The sequence below is a fragment of the Cornus florida genome, unplaced genomic scaffold (assembly GCF_030987335.1).
Source record: "Cornus florida cultivar Cherokee Brave unplaced genomic scaffold, ASM3098733v1 CherokeeBrave_3.0.0_Hap2_Chr10, whole genome shotgun sequence".
In the NCBI taxonomy this organism is placed as follows: Eukaryota; Viridiplantae; Streptophyta; class Magnoliopsida; order Cornales; family Cornaceae; genus Cornus; species Cornus florida.
In genome coordinates, this window is record NW_026775580.1 from 9,012,777 (window position 1) to 9,028,786 (window position 16,010).

The window sequence follows — 16,010 nt, forward strand, 5'->3', positions numbered from 1 at the left end:
AAAATAAAAATTAGAGTAAACCCATTTTTAACAGGTTAAATGGGTAAAAACCCAACTAGTAAAAACTCTGAAAAAAAATCTCCAAAACCAAACCACCACTGCCCCCTCCCGTCTTACTTTTTGTTGTTTATATTACATATAATATGTATATACATGCATATGAAACAAATCAAAAGATGCAAGTGTCTCCCAATCTATTCAATTTTGAACAATTCTCACTTATTCTTGCACCAACAACGAGATCAGTAAAAAGGCCTTGGGATGATATATAATATTATCTTATAATTGAGATTTTCCTAAAGTAGCTTCATCGCATGGAAGCACAAAATTAAGTCCAACATACCTCGTCAATGCAATATAAAAAGGTCCTTACAAAAATTGTCATTTGGATAAAACACCAATTCTGAAACCAAATTACAACTTCACATAAACAGTCTCCATGGTTATACTCTTTCACATACCTAAAAATAAGCTCCTGTAATTTCTTCTAGCTTATAGGAGTCGTAATCTCTTTAAGAATATCTGACATGGGCATCGATCCAACTGATAAAAAAATTAAATAATTTGGGTTTACGCCTTAATTTTAGAAGACACTCCTACTCTGCTTTCCATTCGAGTGTACCAGTCACCAATGCGTGTGTGCTCCAACATATCTCTACCAGACTTGAGGTGACGAATGGGCCTTAAAACGCCAAAGACAGCAAGATCGGCTAGATTAGGTTTGAACCCACCTGTGAACACGAACATATTTAGACAAGTCAATGGTCCTGATTCCAAATCAGAGAAATTAATGATCTTCTCTGTTGACTTCCTCAAAATTTAATAATCAATAGTAGTAGAACAAACCAAGAAATTCGCAGCCTTTAAGAGCACCAACCCATGTTTCGGCTGCTTCATACAAGGCTGCACGTTCATCAACGATATTGTGTTTCTTCTTCAGTTTCTTCGACACAAAATACATAGCTGCAGCTCCACCATACTTCGCTATTATTCTTTCAGTGAAGCTGAAATTGCCTACACCCCAAGCAAAGTATGGCAAGGAATTAACGCATATCAGATGCCAGTTATCAATGCAAGCATTTTAGTTTAACAACAAGAATGCAAATGATGTAAGTGGACTAAAAGATATCAGGAGAACCAAACTCCAGATACACAACAAAGGATTATCAGATCATGCCGGTATTAAAAAATAGTTGATAAGCTAAATTAAATTCCCTTTGGTACGTATCTTTATATCCACTCCACTAAACTGAGTAGCATCTTAAAAAACCATCTTCCAATACCTAATCAAGTTTAAAACATCCATTCATGCAAGCTATTCAAGAATGTCATGACTGTTGACCTAAAGGTTTCATACCTAAGAGTAATTGAAACTTTTTGATGATAACAAATCATTGAAAGTGTTAGAATTTAATATGTACTAGTGTTTAAATTTAATAAGTACTTGAGTTTGTGCCAGGCAGGTCAAAGATATATGAAAAAAATAAAATTGATTGAGCTCTTTTACACTTTTGTCTGACATTTGAGTTCATACGCAAAAATATAATTTAGGAGTTTAAGAGAAAACATGTAAATGGATTCAAAGGTTGTTTTTAAAGCCTGATAGAATATCTTTAAGAATGTATAGCACCAGAAGTCCCATAAACACATTGCTTTATTGTGTGGATATTCTAATCGTGGAAATCTAGACTGGTTTACTAACAACCACATTGGAGAAGGCAGATCACAGTAGAACAATTGAATTGACGGTGAGCACAGGCTGGGTGAGCATAAGGTAAGTGTTCTAGGATGGAACACAGGAAGTGCAATAAGTTAAAAGTAAATCAATGGGCTAGTGGCTAAAGTATATGTAGCTAGGAATATTGTTCTAATTCTCAATTACAATAGATGGGTGGGTTCGGGATAGTGGCCCATGGCCTCATGCTTGATTATTATTTGACTGCTTACCTAACTGGATTAATTAGAACTCGGTAATTGAATATATTCTAATCAGCCATAAGCAAAAGTAGAGACCAACTCACACCCTCCCTCTAGGTCTATTTTGAATCCACTGCGCATTCTGCTTTTGCACAACCCTCACTTGATACTACAGCTCGTTCCTCAACTACTTAGTTTGATCTTTTCTGAAAGGTTAGTTCAGAATTTTAGTTTTAAATCAGCTATTTATTTATTTATTTGATGAGTAAAAAAAAATTGAATATGCAGACGCACGAGAGAGAGAGAGAGAGAGAAGATTGATTCCTCAACCTCCACTTTTTGATAACCACCGTGGCTATTGGAAGGCTATGATGAGAACTGTTTTTGAGTCAATAGATAAAATTTTAATTATTTATAGAATCATGTTGGACTCACCTTATAAAAACAGAAGGATTGACATAGGGCATTTGAAAACCAAGTCTAAAGATTATTATGAGAATTGTAATGAAAATCCTAAAAGCACTAATGCTATTTTTACAGCAACAACACTCAGAGATTTTTCTAGAATCTGAGTTTTGAATCTAAAGAAGCATGTAACTTCTAAAGTCACACATGAAAAAAAAAAAAAAATGCTCACAACTAGGTTTAAAACAATTAGAAAGGAAGAAAATGAAATTTATGACGAGTTTTATAACAAGTAGAATGATATTACTAAACCAACTTCAACTAGGTTTATAACAAATTAGAATGGAAGAACATAAAATTTATGATGAGTTTTATAACAAGTAGAATGATATTGCTAATACGAACTTCAACCAAGTCACAGAATCCCTAAAAATGAAGCTAAAGAAAATAAGTTTGCATGTTAGGTCAGCAATGGAAGAAAGCAAGGATATTGACTGAGTGAATATCACTTGTAGGCTCACTAAACATATGAACTTAAATTATCTCCAAATAAAAAGTTTTTGCATTTTACTAAAAAGAATAAATCAAAAGCATTAAAATCCACTAAGCTTAAATGTAATGAGTCTCCTGGTGACTTTGAATGTGATGAAATTGATGTGTCAACCATAAAGATTAGAAGTTTCATTAGGTAAAACATGTGTTAACAACCATCTACTATAAAAGCTTAACGAGTTAGAGTGTAACTTTAATATTTAAATCCTTTAACACACCCCCTCATGTGTGGCCTTCTTAAGGTCCAACACGTGTTTCAATTTTTAATTATCAAAATGACGGTGAGGTTTTAAATTGAGACCTTTGGCTCTGATACCATATTAACAACCATCTACTATAAAAGCTTAAGCTGTAAAAGAGAGTGTAACTTTAATATTAGGAAACTCTTTCATGGCAGCAAAATCATCTCCAAAAGATAAAAGGGCAAATTGCGGGAAGCCAAAGATTGAATGTTGGAAATGTCAAGAAAAAGACCGCATGTTAATGATTATCCTAAGTTGTAACATCCCCCATCGCCGGGTGGAAGAGATTGTTTGCACTTATATGTGCGGATGCCTCTGAACTGTGCAAACGCATTTTGAAAATCATCTGGTTAGCTGGGACCAAGTTTATAGTCCAATTCAGACGAAAGGTTTGGGTAGAGGGAGACTTGAGCCTTTCAATAAAGGACCTCTTGGGAAAGTGGTTATGGAGGAATGGTGTGGGGAGAGACAGACTGTGGAGGAGGGTGATTGCCTGTAGATATGGCGAGAATAAGAGAGAAGGGTACTCGTTGGAGGTGAGTATCCAGGTGGGGTTGGTGTTTGGAAATCCATCCGGAAGGGGTGGGAGCAATTTTCTAAACACATTAGATTAGATTCAGAGTAGAGGGTGGGAGGAGAACCCGATTCTAAAAGGACATTTGGTGTGGGGATCACCCTTTGGTTCACATTTATCCCACAGACTTTTTAGGATTGCTGCAGATAGAGATGCCATGGCCGACTGTTATCGAGTTGATAGCGGGAGGACAACCTGGGATGTTTTTTTTTCGAGGCACTTCAGGATTGGGAGCTCGAGGACAAATTTGGTTTCTTGGCTTTGCTTTACCATTAAGAGATTGTGGGGGTGGGCATGGATTCCTTCTACTTTGGGGAGTTTTGTTGTGCGGTCTTTCTACAGAAGTCTCACGGATAAACCAGGGCATTCTTTTCCTTGGAAGTCTGTGTGACTTTTGGAGGGTCAAGCCTTTGTGTATTTGATGGTGCTTGTAGACATAACGAAATAGGAGATCCTCTGAGGACAAGGAGACTCCTATTGGAGCTTTTAAGTTCTCTATTCTTTGTTCTCTTTTTTGTTGGGTTTTAGGGAGAAATTATAAATCCATGGGGGAAATAGTTGATTTTTTGGACTCTTAAAGAATTTAGTAGCTTTTTTTTCCTTGAGAGTACTCTTTTTGGGATGTGTTCCCCGTTTGAGCGCTTCCTAATATAATCCTACATATCCAAAAATATAAATATGAGCACGGAAAAATATATATGAGCACGGAGATTGTCTAAAGTGAATAATATCACAGCGGGGCAGGGCGTGACACGTGGTATCAAAGCCAATCCCCAGCCAAAAATGAAGGAGCGTGCACAAGCCCATGAGGATCAAGCTAGCGAGCACGCTGGGTCTCAAGAGAGGGTGATTGTGATGTCCCACATCACCGGGGAGGGGGGAGGTTGTTTGCACTTATATGTGTGGATGCCTCCGAATTGTGTAGATACATTTTGAAACCATGAGCACGAAGAGTGTGCAAAGCGGGTAATTTCTACACAACAAGGTAGGTCGTGACATAATTGTAACAGAAGAAATTAAAGAATAACCCAGTAGCTACCAATAACTCTAGCCTAGATGGTATAAGCTCTCCCTCCCCAAAGGGGAGATTTGAGTGTTCCGAGCCCCGATGGGGGCAAATATGGGTGTGTGTTTGTTATACCATTCAAAAGACACTAACAACAAATCTTAATTTATCCTAATTCTGATCCTTATCATAATTTTGAATATTCTGATTCTGATGATTAAAGTTCTCAAATTGCCTTCATTGCTATTACCAAGCATTTTTCATTCTCCTAACAGTAGTGGTTATTTCTTCTCATTCCTCTCAATTTAGTGATGATGAATCTGAAGAATTAAAAAAATAAAAAATAAATGTGAAACAGAAGATAACTGAAAGAAAATAATCTGTAAAAGGATTTCCAAGAATTCTTTGAGGGGATTGTGATAGTGAAAAAAGCTCATAAGAAACATATAGAGGAACAGAAGATTATAGGAAGTGAAAGAGACCCTTAAAGGAGTTCAAAAGGTTTTGTTAGTTTTAGAAGAGCTGAAAAATGAAATGAACTGAAAGGTTGAGATTTCTTGAGCAAGAAAAAAGCCAAACAAAATCTTTTAGAACATCTCTTTAGACAAAATTGAATTCTCAAAAATTTGAACTTTGCTGAAGGTTTTGGAAAGCTAACTTTTTTTCTTGGTAACAAAAAATTCATTAAAGAAGCGTTCAAAAGGGGAGCGGGCCTAAAGAACAACCGCGCATTAGGCCAAAAGAAAGCCCTTTGAACTCTCAAACTATCCACAAAGTTCTCCAAAGATTTACCCAGAAAAAAAAAAAAAATATATATATATATATATATATATATAGAGAGAGAGAGAGAGAGAGAACTCGAGATGGGGTGTTTTAACACCCAAATATGATGCTCCTCTCCATCAAAGGATCTTCTATTCTTTTCTCGCCAAAAACCCCACCACAAGAAAAGCGGTCAACCTCCAATCTAGGAATCACGGACACTCCAAAATGGGCGAAGAATCCATGTCCGACACGTGTCGGACACGGACACGCGTCGGACACGCCCCGACACGTGTCGGACATGCCAAAAAACGTGTCTGGAATTTTTTTTTATTATTTATTTTCGGACACGGCACGGACACTTCGTGGACACGAACACAGACACGGACACGGACACGGCACGGACGCTTCTAGAAATTTTTTTTTTTGAATGCTGATATGTTCTTTTTTTTGTTTTGTACTACCCTTTTGGTATTGTAAATGGTAAAAGTCCTAGGTCAAATGATGGATGGGAATAGATTATAGTACACTGACTTGGTTTTTGTATCTTTTTTGGGGACTAGCCTTTAGATTTTTGTGAATGTTAAGTGCTAACAGTAAAGTCCTGAATGTTAAACAGTCATGAATGTTAATAGTCCTTTTGGTCTATGCTTTTGTATTTGGAGTAAAGTTGCAATGATGATTAAATGATACTAGTTATTATTCTAATGTCTTGTTTTTTATTTGATTTTATAATTCTACAACATTGTTCTTTTATAGTTTATTAGTTATGAGTTATGATTTGTGTTTTTTTTTTCATTGTGAGGTTGATGAAAAATAGTAACACTCAGTAATTTTTAAAGTACTACATCATATATATATATATACACTATTCGCCGTGTTCGTGTCCTAATTTTTTTGGATCTGCCGTGTCGGTGTCGTGTCGTATCCGTGTCCGTGCTTCTTAGCCTCCAATCATCTCGGACTTGCCTACCCACTACACAACCTCTGCCTTTAAGCATGCCTCCATCAAAGGATCTTCTATTCTTCTCTCGCCACAAAACCCACCACAAGAAAGGGAGTCAACCTCCAATCATCTCGGACTTGCCTACCCACTACACAACCTCTCCAAGCCTTAAGCACGCCCTTGATGGAATCCAGCAATACCCAATGAACACCAAAAATAGCGAAAAACATGGCACAAACATCCCTAGCCACTGGACAATGCAGAATGTGTCATAGGACTGTAATCACCCTTAGAAAAACTACGAAGACAAAATTGAATTTCTAAATACTGTAGACTTGTATCAAGGACCAACATTAAACCGATATCTTTTTGTTTCAAAATGGATGAAACAAATAGAAAAAATATATATATCAGGAATGAGGTTTTGAGGTGAATGCTACCTGTTGAAGATATAATTTTAGTTGATGAAACTAGAGTAACAATAAGTAATAAGTTAGAGGTCCACATAGAATGCCTTTAATCTAGAGGTTTAAAGATCAGTAGGACTAAAACTAAATATATAGAACTTATCTTTAGTAGAAATAAAAATATAAGTACGGATATTGCCAAAATCAAGGGAGAACAGAGAACTAAAACCTAAAAAAAATAAAAGTAAAAAATAAAAAATCGTTACCTAGCTTAATTGTGAACAAAGAAGGAGAAATTAAAAAAATAAATAAATGTTAACCGCATGATAAAAATATTAAGTGAAGAATGCTTCTCGCATGGCAGAAATTTTTTTTTTTTGGTTTGTGGGGGGGGGGGGACTTGAACAATGATAAGATGAAAGAAAATTCACCTACCATAAAAAAACATAAACGATTACTTCTTAATATTCTTTCGTAAAATACATTCTTTAAAAAAGAGAAGGTAAATCCAAAGACATCTTTATTAACAAGGCATGCCCTTCAAAAGCCAACTCCAGCAACCCCATAAACATGAACCAGAACACTACAACAATAAGTCAATAACCCAAACCTATGGAAATTAACGAGAGAGAGAGAGAGAGAGAGAGAGAGAGAATCCAAGCATGAACCACAGAACCAGAATTAGCCCCAAATTCCTCAAACCCATGAAAATCACAGAGGATATAAAAAAATAATAATAAAAATAAAAAGAAAACCAACCAACCCAAGAACTGATGAATGTTAATCCCTCTTGGAGAACCCACTTGGTTTCCAATGTTCATCTTATCTACTGATTCTACTTATAACTAAATCAAACTGAAAACCCCCCTCAAAACGAAAAAATAAATTAAATTTATGAGAAATTTCAAAAATGAAAAAGAACTAGGGTAACAATTACTATCTTTAAGGCGTTTACATTATCTCTATCAATGATTCTTTTATTCTTTCATTCTCTTAATCTAACACTATAAGTTCTAATTAATTCCCAACTTGGGAACTAATATAACGTCAAAATAAAAGCACCTACTCCTACACCCAATCAGGTCTGTAGGAATACCTCATCTTACGAACAATACAATCCCAAACAACAGGAGATAGAAGAAGATAAAATTATTACGCACTCACAGACATATATTACTTGGTCCCAATCTTCCTAATTTTCCACAACCCTGATGTACATCAATGGAACCAACAAGCTATTGAAGTTGACAACAATATTATCTTTTATCCTGTTCAGACAATTCACATGGCCTTCCCTCCCAATATTTCTCTATTGTGACGTAAAGTAGAAAGAGAAGGAAATTTAGGGTTTCGTGTATGGATTACAATCTTCATGAGAGAGAGAGAGAGAGTCGATGGCTAGGGCTATCTTTGGGCTGAGCCGTAGAGAAAGTAAAATCATGAGAGTGAGGGAGTGAGTTTGAAAACCCAAAACTTAGTGGGGGCTAGTTTATATATGGGGAGCTTTAGCAAATACTTTGTGGGGGCATTATTTTATTTTTAACAAAATTATAAGTATGAAATGTAAATTAAAAATTTTTCAGTGGGGGCAGCAGACACCCCCACTGGGTCTTGGGTAGCTTCGTCCCTGGTCAATGTATATTTTAGATTGAAAAATATATTACATAAAAACAACTATTAGACCAGCCATAATTTGCAAAACAAGTGTTGGGTGGCTAAGAAACAAAATATTTACAAAAATAAGTGTAGAAGAAATATCAATGTTGAGATAGAAGTGCGGCAAGACAAGAAAACCTAAAAAAAAGATAGTTAAAGTAGTACAAAGTGGAGATAAAAATGAGAGAAAAAATTGTTAAAATGGTTTGGCCACATGCACCAAGCAAGAGCAGCGTACTTATTATTGTGAATAAGACCAAAACTAAAATGGATTCTTAGATGACACCAAATGGCAAAACAAGATTCATTAAATTGGATCCCAAATAGTTGGGAACAGACTTCGTTGAGTTGAGGTAAAATACTATAGCTTGGACTGTCAAACATCTGACAAGAAGAAAACCAAATTTGACTAGACATTATGATGACCACAAGTAACTACTCGGACAAATAAATTCAATACTCACAAATTATTTTATCAATCAAGCACATATAAAAAAAACTCCATACAACTAATTTAGCTACCCTTCCTCCAGGTCCTTGATTGAAACTTGAGAGCTAAAAACAGCACCCCATCTATTTATCAAAAAATAAAATAAAATAAAAATAGCAACCATCACAAAGTTACATCTAGCATGTGAGTCTCAAATTTCTACTTTTTCTGTTCGTGTGTCTGTACCTGTGTTGGCCCTGTTGGGAAGGAAGGTGTAATTGGACACACAAAGAGAGAGAGCACAAACTTACAAACATAATAGAAGTATAATTGAAAAGATGGATACCAAAAGAGTTTTTTTCCTTTTACTTTTTTAAGGAAAAAAAAAAAAAAAAGAAGAAGAAAGATATAACGTCCTCTGCATCTTCATTAACAAAGAAATCCACATATTCATCCTTAAAATTATAAGTAATGAGAATGCTTTAAAATCTTACCGTGGGTTGTAATGTAGTCAAATGACTCAAGAGCCTCAGAAGTAGTTCGGTAAATGTTTGGTGATAAGACATGCACCAAATGATTGTCAACCCACCTACATGGTGAACAGTTCCCTTAACAAATGTTACATCTGAAGCAACATTTCAATAACACTTAAGCTTAACTAAGACATCTAATGCATAAGATCAGTGTTATCAAAGGCCCAAGGCGCTAGAGGTCCTTTGGAGCCTAGGCGCAAGGTAAGGAGCGTGCCAGAGCGAAGCGAAGCGCACAATTGAAAAATTAAATTACTATTAAATCATATTCATATTCCATATTAAAGGCGCAAATGTTGTCAAAGGCACACCTGGGCACACAACAGGTGCCAAGTGTTGCGCCTGTATAAGCCTGGAGCCTAGGCACGCGCCTAGGCGTGCCTTTAACAACACTGCATAAGATCTGCTTAAACAAGCATTTTGATAACATTGACATAGAACATAAATAGTGGCAGGAAGCAACGCATGCAAGAAGTAAATGAATTAAGTTCTCATTCTTATAAAATCAAATTTTGATAACCTGAACTAAACATTACCACACAGGTGGAGTAATTTATGCAGAAAAAGAGGAGCTTATAACTGTAAAAAATTTAAGAATCACAGAAAACCAAAGTCATACCCACGCCACTTCCTATCTTCATCACCATCCAGGAGAGAATCAACTGACATCTCAGGATGAATCCTTTGAAACAACTTATCAATTATATCTGCACAGATAAAGCATGTGAAATTTTAAAATTTCAATCTTAAAACAGAAGAACTAGAAGTAGGCTGACAGGTATATTTACAGCCTACTGTTGCTTTGATTTGTCCTAATTAAGAACCTGACGAATCAACCATCTGTTCACCATCAACCATCAGTACAGGCACCTTCTTGTAATCGGACCATTTGATCTCCTTTTTGCTGATTGGGTTAACCTCCACAATTTTGTATGCGATATCATGATAATCCAGGAATGCTGGAACAAAAAGAAAATTAAGAGGAATACAATTAAGGAGACAATCGAGAACAACATTACTACACATAAAACTAAAGACTTGTTAATCTAATCATATTTTTCCCAAGCCAAACTTCACTGTTGTATAATGAACACAATACTTCTTTGGGGAAGTCCACTACCTATTAGTAAATAATATAAAATACAGTGAAATTTTGTTAAAAAGTTTGTCAGTTCAACTAGACACAATTATGCTTTACACTTTGATATCATAATAGACACACAGAGGCACACACATAAAACATAGTTAACAGAAAGAACAAGAAAACTTAGGGCCCTTGTGCACTCAATTGTCTCATTCTTTTGTTCACATTGTAAAAAATCTAAGCTGCACTCCAAATATCTGAAGAGCATCATAAAAGGAATTATATATTTCCTTTCTGAAACAAAGAAAATATCAAACGAACAACAATATCTAAACAGTTAGCAAATAAGATTCCACATACTCTGTCTGTTTTAAAGTAAAATAACCGCTCAAAGCAGTTTTCAGAGAAAAAATATACATTTTCTGTCTTTTATAGTTCTCTGAAAGCAGTTTTCTGTTTTCTTTGTTCTTGAAAACTGTTTTCAGAGTTGCAAACCAAGCATGCCCTATATTTCTTTCTTTATGCTCAAAACAATATTAACAGATAAATGATATAATGTTTTAGGGAATCATGCAACTCCAATTAGCTTGGGGAAAAGTTCATTTACACAGACGGTTTCTTTCCTCTCTTTTTTTCTTTTTCTTTTTGGGTGGTGGGTGGGGGTGGGTGTTTGTTGGAGGGGTGGTTAGGGTGCTTCCCACCCCTTCCCCAAACTACGGGTATCAGGTAAGCCGTAAACAAAAACTTGACTCCCCATGGAACATGCCCAAAGGCCCATGGAACATGCCCAAAGGCCTTATGCCAATTCAGCTTCCCCATGGGGCTTACCGAAGTTTTGTTTTGTTCTCACCAAAAAGGAAAATCCATGTTCAGGTTTTCTTTTATAACAAAAATAGTAAATAAATAAAAAAGATCTGGGTGTGGGGGAGAGTAGTTAAACTAGGCATTACATTCATGTAGAAACAAAAAACTATAGTTGATTGCCGTTACAACAAGTGTACATGTATCCTAAAAAAATTAACATTCAGTTCAATCAATTTACAAATAAAAAAGTTCAAATGAGACAACACTGGCATAGCAACGTCAGTATACATGTATACTAGAAAAATTAACATTCAGTCCAATCAATTTACAAATAAAAAAGTTCAAATGACACAACACTGGCATAGCATCGTCAGCCAAATTGAAGTGTGATATATCCTGAAAATATGCATGTGCATCAAGTAAATCATATCCCATTACAACTATTTTGAATAATGAAAGACTACATTCTAATTTACGTTAATTATATATCATAATTTCAGAACAAAACTATACGATTGAATAAGATAGTTTTTCAAATATGACCATAGTGATAAAATAGTCTATAGAACATGCCAATCATCAATACATTTAAAGAAATAATATAGAAAGAGTGTGATAGTTCAGGGGTGTTTAATGCAATTTGGCCCTCTTAATTAATTGATCAAAAAGACTAAGACAACCCAAAATCTCATTTTTATGTCATTTCTTTATGATGCATTCAAATGTAGAGCGAGAAATGAATAGAAGACAGCCATATATATCGCAATCCTAATGAGATTAACTAAGTGATGATTTAAATTGCTACAAAGAAGACTATTATTGGAAATGCAAGAAAATAAACCCCAAAAAAAACCCTAAAAAGAATTTTTTTCAAAAAAAAAAAAAAAAGAAATCGATAACAAGTAGAAATGAAAGTGAATAATAACAGTGAATAAAAATATATATTTATTTACCTTTAACTTTGTTACAGAAAGGGCAAGCTTCGTACTGATAAAGAACGACGTCTTTGGGTTGAAAATTGTTGGCGTGTGGTTGTACCTTGGCATGGACATCTTCAGCAACTGAGGAGGCAGAGGCACTGACAGAGAAGAGCATGGAACGATTCGAGTGATAGGGAAGTTGCCTATCGAGCGGAAACAACCGGGGCATGACAGAGTAGGTTCTGCACAACGCTGCCGGTAAAAGCCGCTGTTTGGTAGCATTGACGGCGGTGGCGCCGCCTTCAATGGCACGGATGGTGGCTGCGAGTCCGCTGATCCTCTTCATTGTTCCTGTCGATATTTTGTTATGCAACAATTCTCTCGTGTCCTTCTCTCGGTGAATATTTATACTACATACATTGACTTTTCAATAATTTTTTATTTTAATTATTTTTTATAATATTATTTATTCAAATTTTAAGTGTAAAAGATAAAAAATTTTAAAATTTTGAGCTGCCAGTTTTTTATCATTTTTAATTATATTCAAATTGCATTATCAAACACACTTAATTATTTAAACCTTAATCCGTTCAGTAAATTAAGTTATCAAACAACACCTAAAGTTATATTTTGCTGCACGAAATTAAAGTATTGAAATTAGAATCGGTGAAATTGAAAAAAAACAACTAACAAAATTGAATTAACATTTTCTCTAATTCCCAACCCAACACAACCTTAGATTTTGCAAAAATCTTTTGACACAATCTTTTGACAAGTTTTATACCCTCATGAAATTACACACCATTAAAAGTCCACTATTAGCAAAAATAACACAATTCAAAATTATGGCCCCAATTGAAGATTAGGCTCGAATCGACCTGAAATTATGATCTGAAGCCTAATTGTCACTGGCTATGAAGCATGAATACTGACACGGGACATCGGTACGACACGACACGAATATGATAAATTTTAAAAAAATAAAACACCGATAAGGCAAAGATACGATAATAAAATAATAATATATATATTTTTTTAATATATAAATTTTTATTTTTATTTTTATTTAAATTAGGCTAACCAAATAATCCCTACTATTCTTAAAAAACATAAAAATCATAAGTTAAAATTTTATTAAAATATAAGTTTATATCCAACTGTAGAATAAACTATCTTTATAACCAAACACATGTACTTTTTAATTTATTTATTTTTTGAACACAAAGATGATAATGTAACAATCTCTCTTATCCCATTTCTCTCTCCCCAAGTCGTTCACTTCTCTCTTCATCATCTGTCAGTAAAGCCCAACACCACAGAAGATCTTGTTCTTTGTACACACGCACACCTTCATTCTCCCTTTCTCTTTTCACAAAAAAATTTCGTTTTTCCGTTACTGCCTCCGTTAAAAACGTGTGAAAAGACATGTTTGTCCCTAATTTTTTAATCACATTTATAAAATTACAAATTATATATAATTATATATTTATATATATATATATATATGAGCGGATCTGAACGACGATTAGGAATAGAGAGTTGTTTTGACAAGGATCTGAACGGCGAACACGGAACGGCAAGAGCAAGAACTATCGTGCTCGGCGAGACGCGAACTGAGTTAGTGAGCACGGACTGAACCGAGGAGACTGAACTTACAGTTTAGCAAGAACTGTTCCGGCAATCAGAAACTACGACGACAAATTTGGAGATGCAGAACTTGATTGATTGTACAGATCGCCGGCGAAGGTGGGTGCACTGGTCCGGCAACCGAGATTGATTCGGCAGAGGGAAAAAAAACAGGGGAACCAACGAGTGTCCAACGCTCCATCAAACCAAAGACCGACGAGCTTCAAAACAGAGCTTCGTTTGGAATTTTTAATGTCTGTTTGCTTTGCTGCTATGTATATATCCATGAACAAACAGTTTGGATTACAGACACACCCATCATATACATCACACATATATTTGCACACACAGAGGTATATATATATATATGGGTAAATATATATATGTACATGTATATATAACAGAGAACATGAGAGATAGTCGATGACCATCACAACGTGGCGAACTCAAAACGGCGGTGGCCCTCCATGATTTCGTGATGCTCCACAACAACGTTCACAAGTCACCACCACCACAAAGGCGGCGTTGCAGAGCTCGAACCGTCGCGCCCGCCGTTCGCTGTGGGTCGAATCAAGATCGGGCTGTGGTCGTGGAACTGGGTTCGAGGAGCGTCGTGACCGGAATCGTTGCTGTCTCAGGCCGTTTGTGACAGCCGTTCGTTGTGGGTCGGATCAAGATCGTGATCCATGGTCGTATCCTCGGGTGACGATTGAGAGGTTGGGTACGGGGTTGATGATAAGGGCGATTGAGGAGGAATTGAGAGTGATATGGTATATCAAACTTCTGTCGTCACAAAAGACCTCTGTTGTTGGGTTTCTTTGTGGAGAGAGACAGAGAGAGTCCATAGGGACTATTGAGAAGAAAAGAAGTTTTTTTGTTAGAAGTATGGTGGAAACTGGAAAACCAAACATTCTATGTACACTATTTCATTTAAATCAACTCCGGCGAGCACTTCACCACCTAATCCTAACCCAACACCCATCAGAGGATTGGTTCCTCAACTTGTCACTAGAATCTGAAACTCTCCATCGCCAAAGCCCTCTGTTTTATTCACCGGAAGTTGCAGAGTTGCAGCAACCCAGTTCTTGCTTCATTGTCAACCAACATCAAGCTCTCTCACTGGCGACAAGCACGAGCTTAGGTCTGATCGGAATGAGCTTAGGTCGACAAGCACAAGAACAAGCACGAGTGGTTTTCTTCATATGCAAAACACAGGAATATGCTTCCGTAGACCATCAAGGTTAGAGAAAAGTAAAACATGTGAGGGGTATAAAAGTCTAACATTATAAGGGTAAATATGTCATTTCAATCATAAAAAAATAATTAAATAGGTCAAACCAAAGTCAAAGGGTAAGAATGTCTTTTTACATGTAAAAACTGGTCTGACACACCTGTCAACTAACTTTTGGGGTGTGAATAAAAAACGGAGCAAACGTTTGTAATGTGAGTGATAGTTATTTTCGAAAGATGTTTTAAACTGATATTTGGCTAAACTACTGAGGGTGTCAGTAAAATTATCCCAAAAAATACTGAACAAGCATGTCTGGTGTATCCTTTGATGTGTCCGACCTTGAAAAAAAAACAATAAAAAATTAAACGTGTTCGACACGTGTCCAAGCCTCTGGCACGCACAACACCCCTTCTGGGCATGTCCGTACTTCATAGGCCACTGGCCTATAGCGATTGGTAGGCCTGGACATTGCAATTTTTGATACGCGAAGCTTGCAACTTTCATTATTTTTCAGAGACGATCAACCAAGAATGTAGGTCAATTGTGTGCGCGCGAGAGAGAGAAAATGTCTTCCTGTTCATCCCGCATCGCCAGTTTTGCTTGGCCCACTTGGAACTCTTGACAGAGTATCAGCATCCACAGCTATTGTAGTGTGTTGTAGTGCGCCCAACACCATTATTTTGTGATTTAACACCATTTTTAAAGCTTGATTAGATACTTCAACCCTACTATTTTTGAGTTTCAACACTATTACTTCGAACACACTACAACACTCTACAAAAACCTCTTTTAAGAGACTAATAACAAACAGAATTATGTAAGCAATCAAAACGTTTAAGTACTAACAACCTTAATCTTTCACAGGCATAATATTACCTACACTAATTGGGGAATGTCAACACAATATACCTACAAGTC

At 36.0% G+C, this 16,010-nt stretch overlaps 1 protein-coding gene across 1 annotated transcript; it reads right to left on the reverse strand.

Moving 5' to 3' along the window:
• Positions 1–328: 328 nt before the first annotated feature.
• On the reverse strand, positions 329–12,623 carry LOC132278702 (uncharacterized). Its single transcript, XM_059780559.1, has 6 exons — positions 12,269–12,623; positions 10,252–10,386; positions 10,047–10,134; positions 9,392–9,486; positions 847–1,014; positions 329–731 (listed from the first exon to the last, which is right to left on the reverse strand). The coding sequence occupies exons 1-6, from the start codon at positions 12,579–12,581 to the stop codon at positions 571–573; spliced, it is 960 nt and encodes a 319-aa protein (XP_059636542.1). The 5' UTR covers positions 12,582–12,623; the 3' UTR covers positions 329–570.
• Between the last annotated feature and the right edge of the window lie 3,387 nt (positions 12,624–16,010).

Bases quoted from the DNA above. Each gene is read 5' to 3' on its own strand.
- LOC132278702 (XM_059780559.1), bottom strand. From the start codon at position 12,581: ATGAAGAGGATCAGCGGACTCGCAGCCACCATCCGTGCCATTGAAGGC. The intron at 10,387-12,268 runs GTAAATAAATAT...TTTTTGTTCCAG, and splicing joins TTTCTGTAACAAAGTTAAAG to CATTCCTGGATTATCATGAT. The intron at 732-846 runs GTTTGTTCTACT...TCGTGTTCACAG, and splicing joins TAAAGGCTGCGAATTTCTTG to GTGGGTTCAAACCTAATCTA.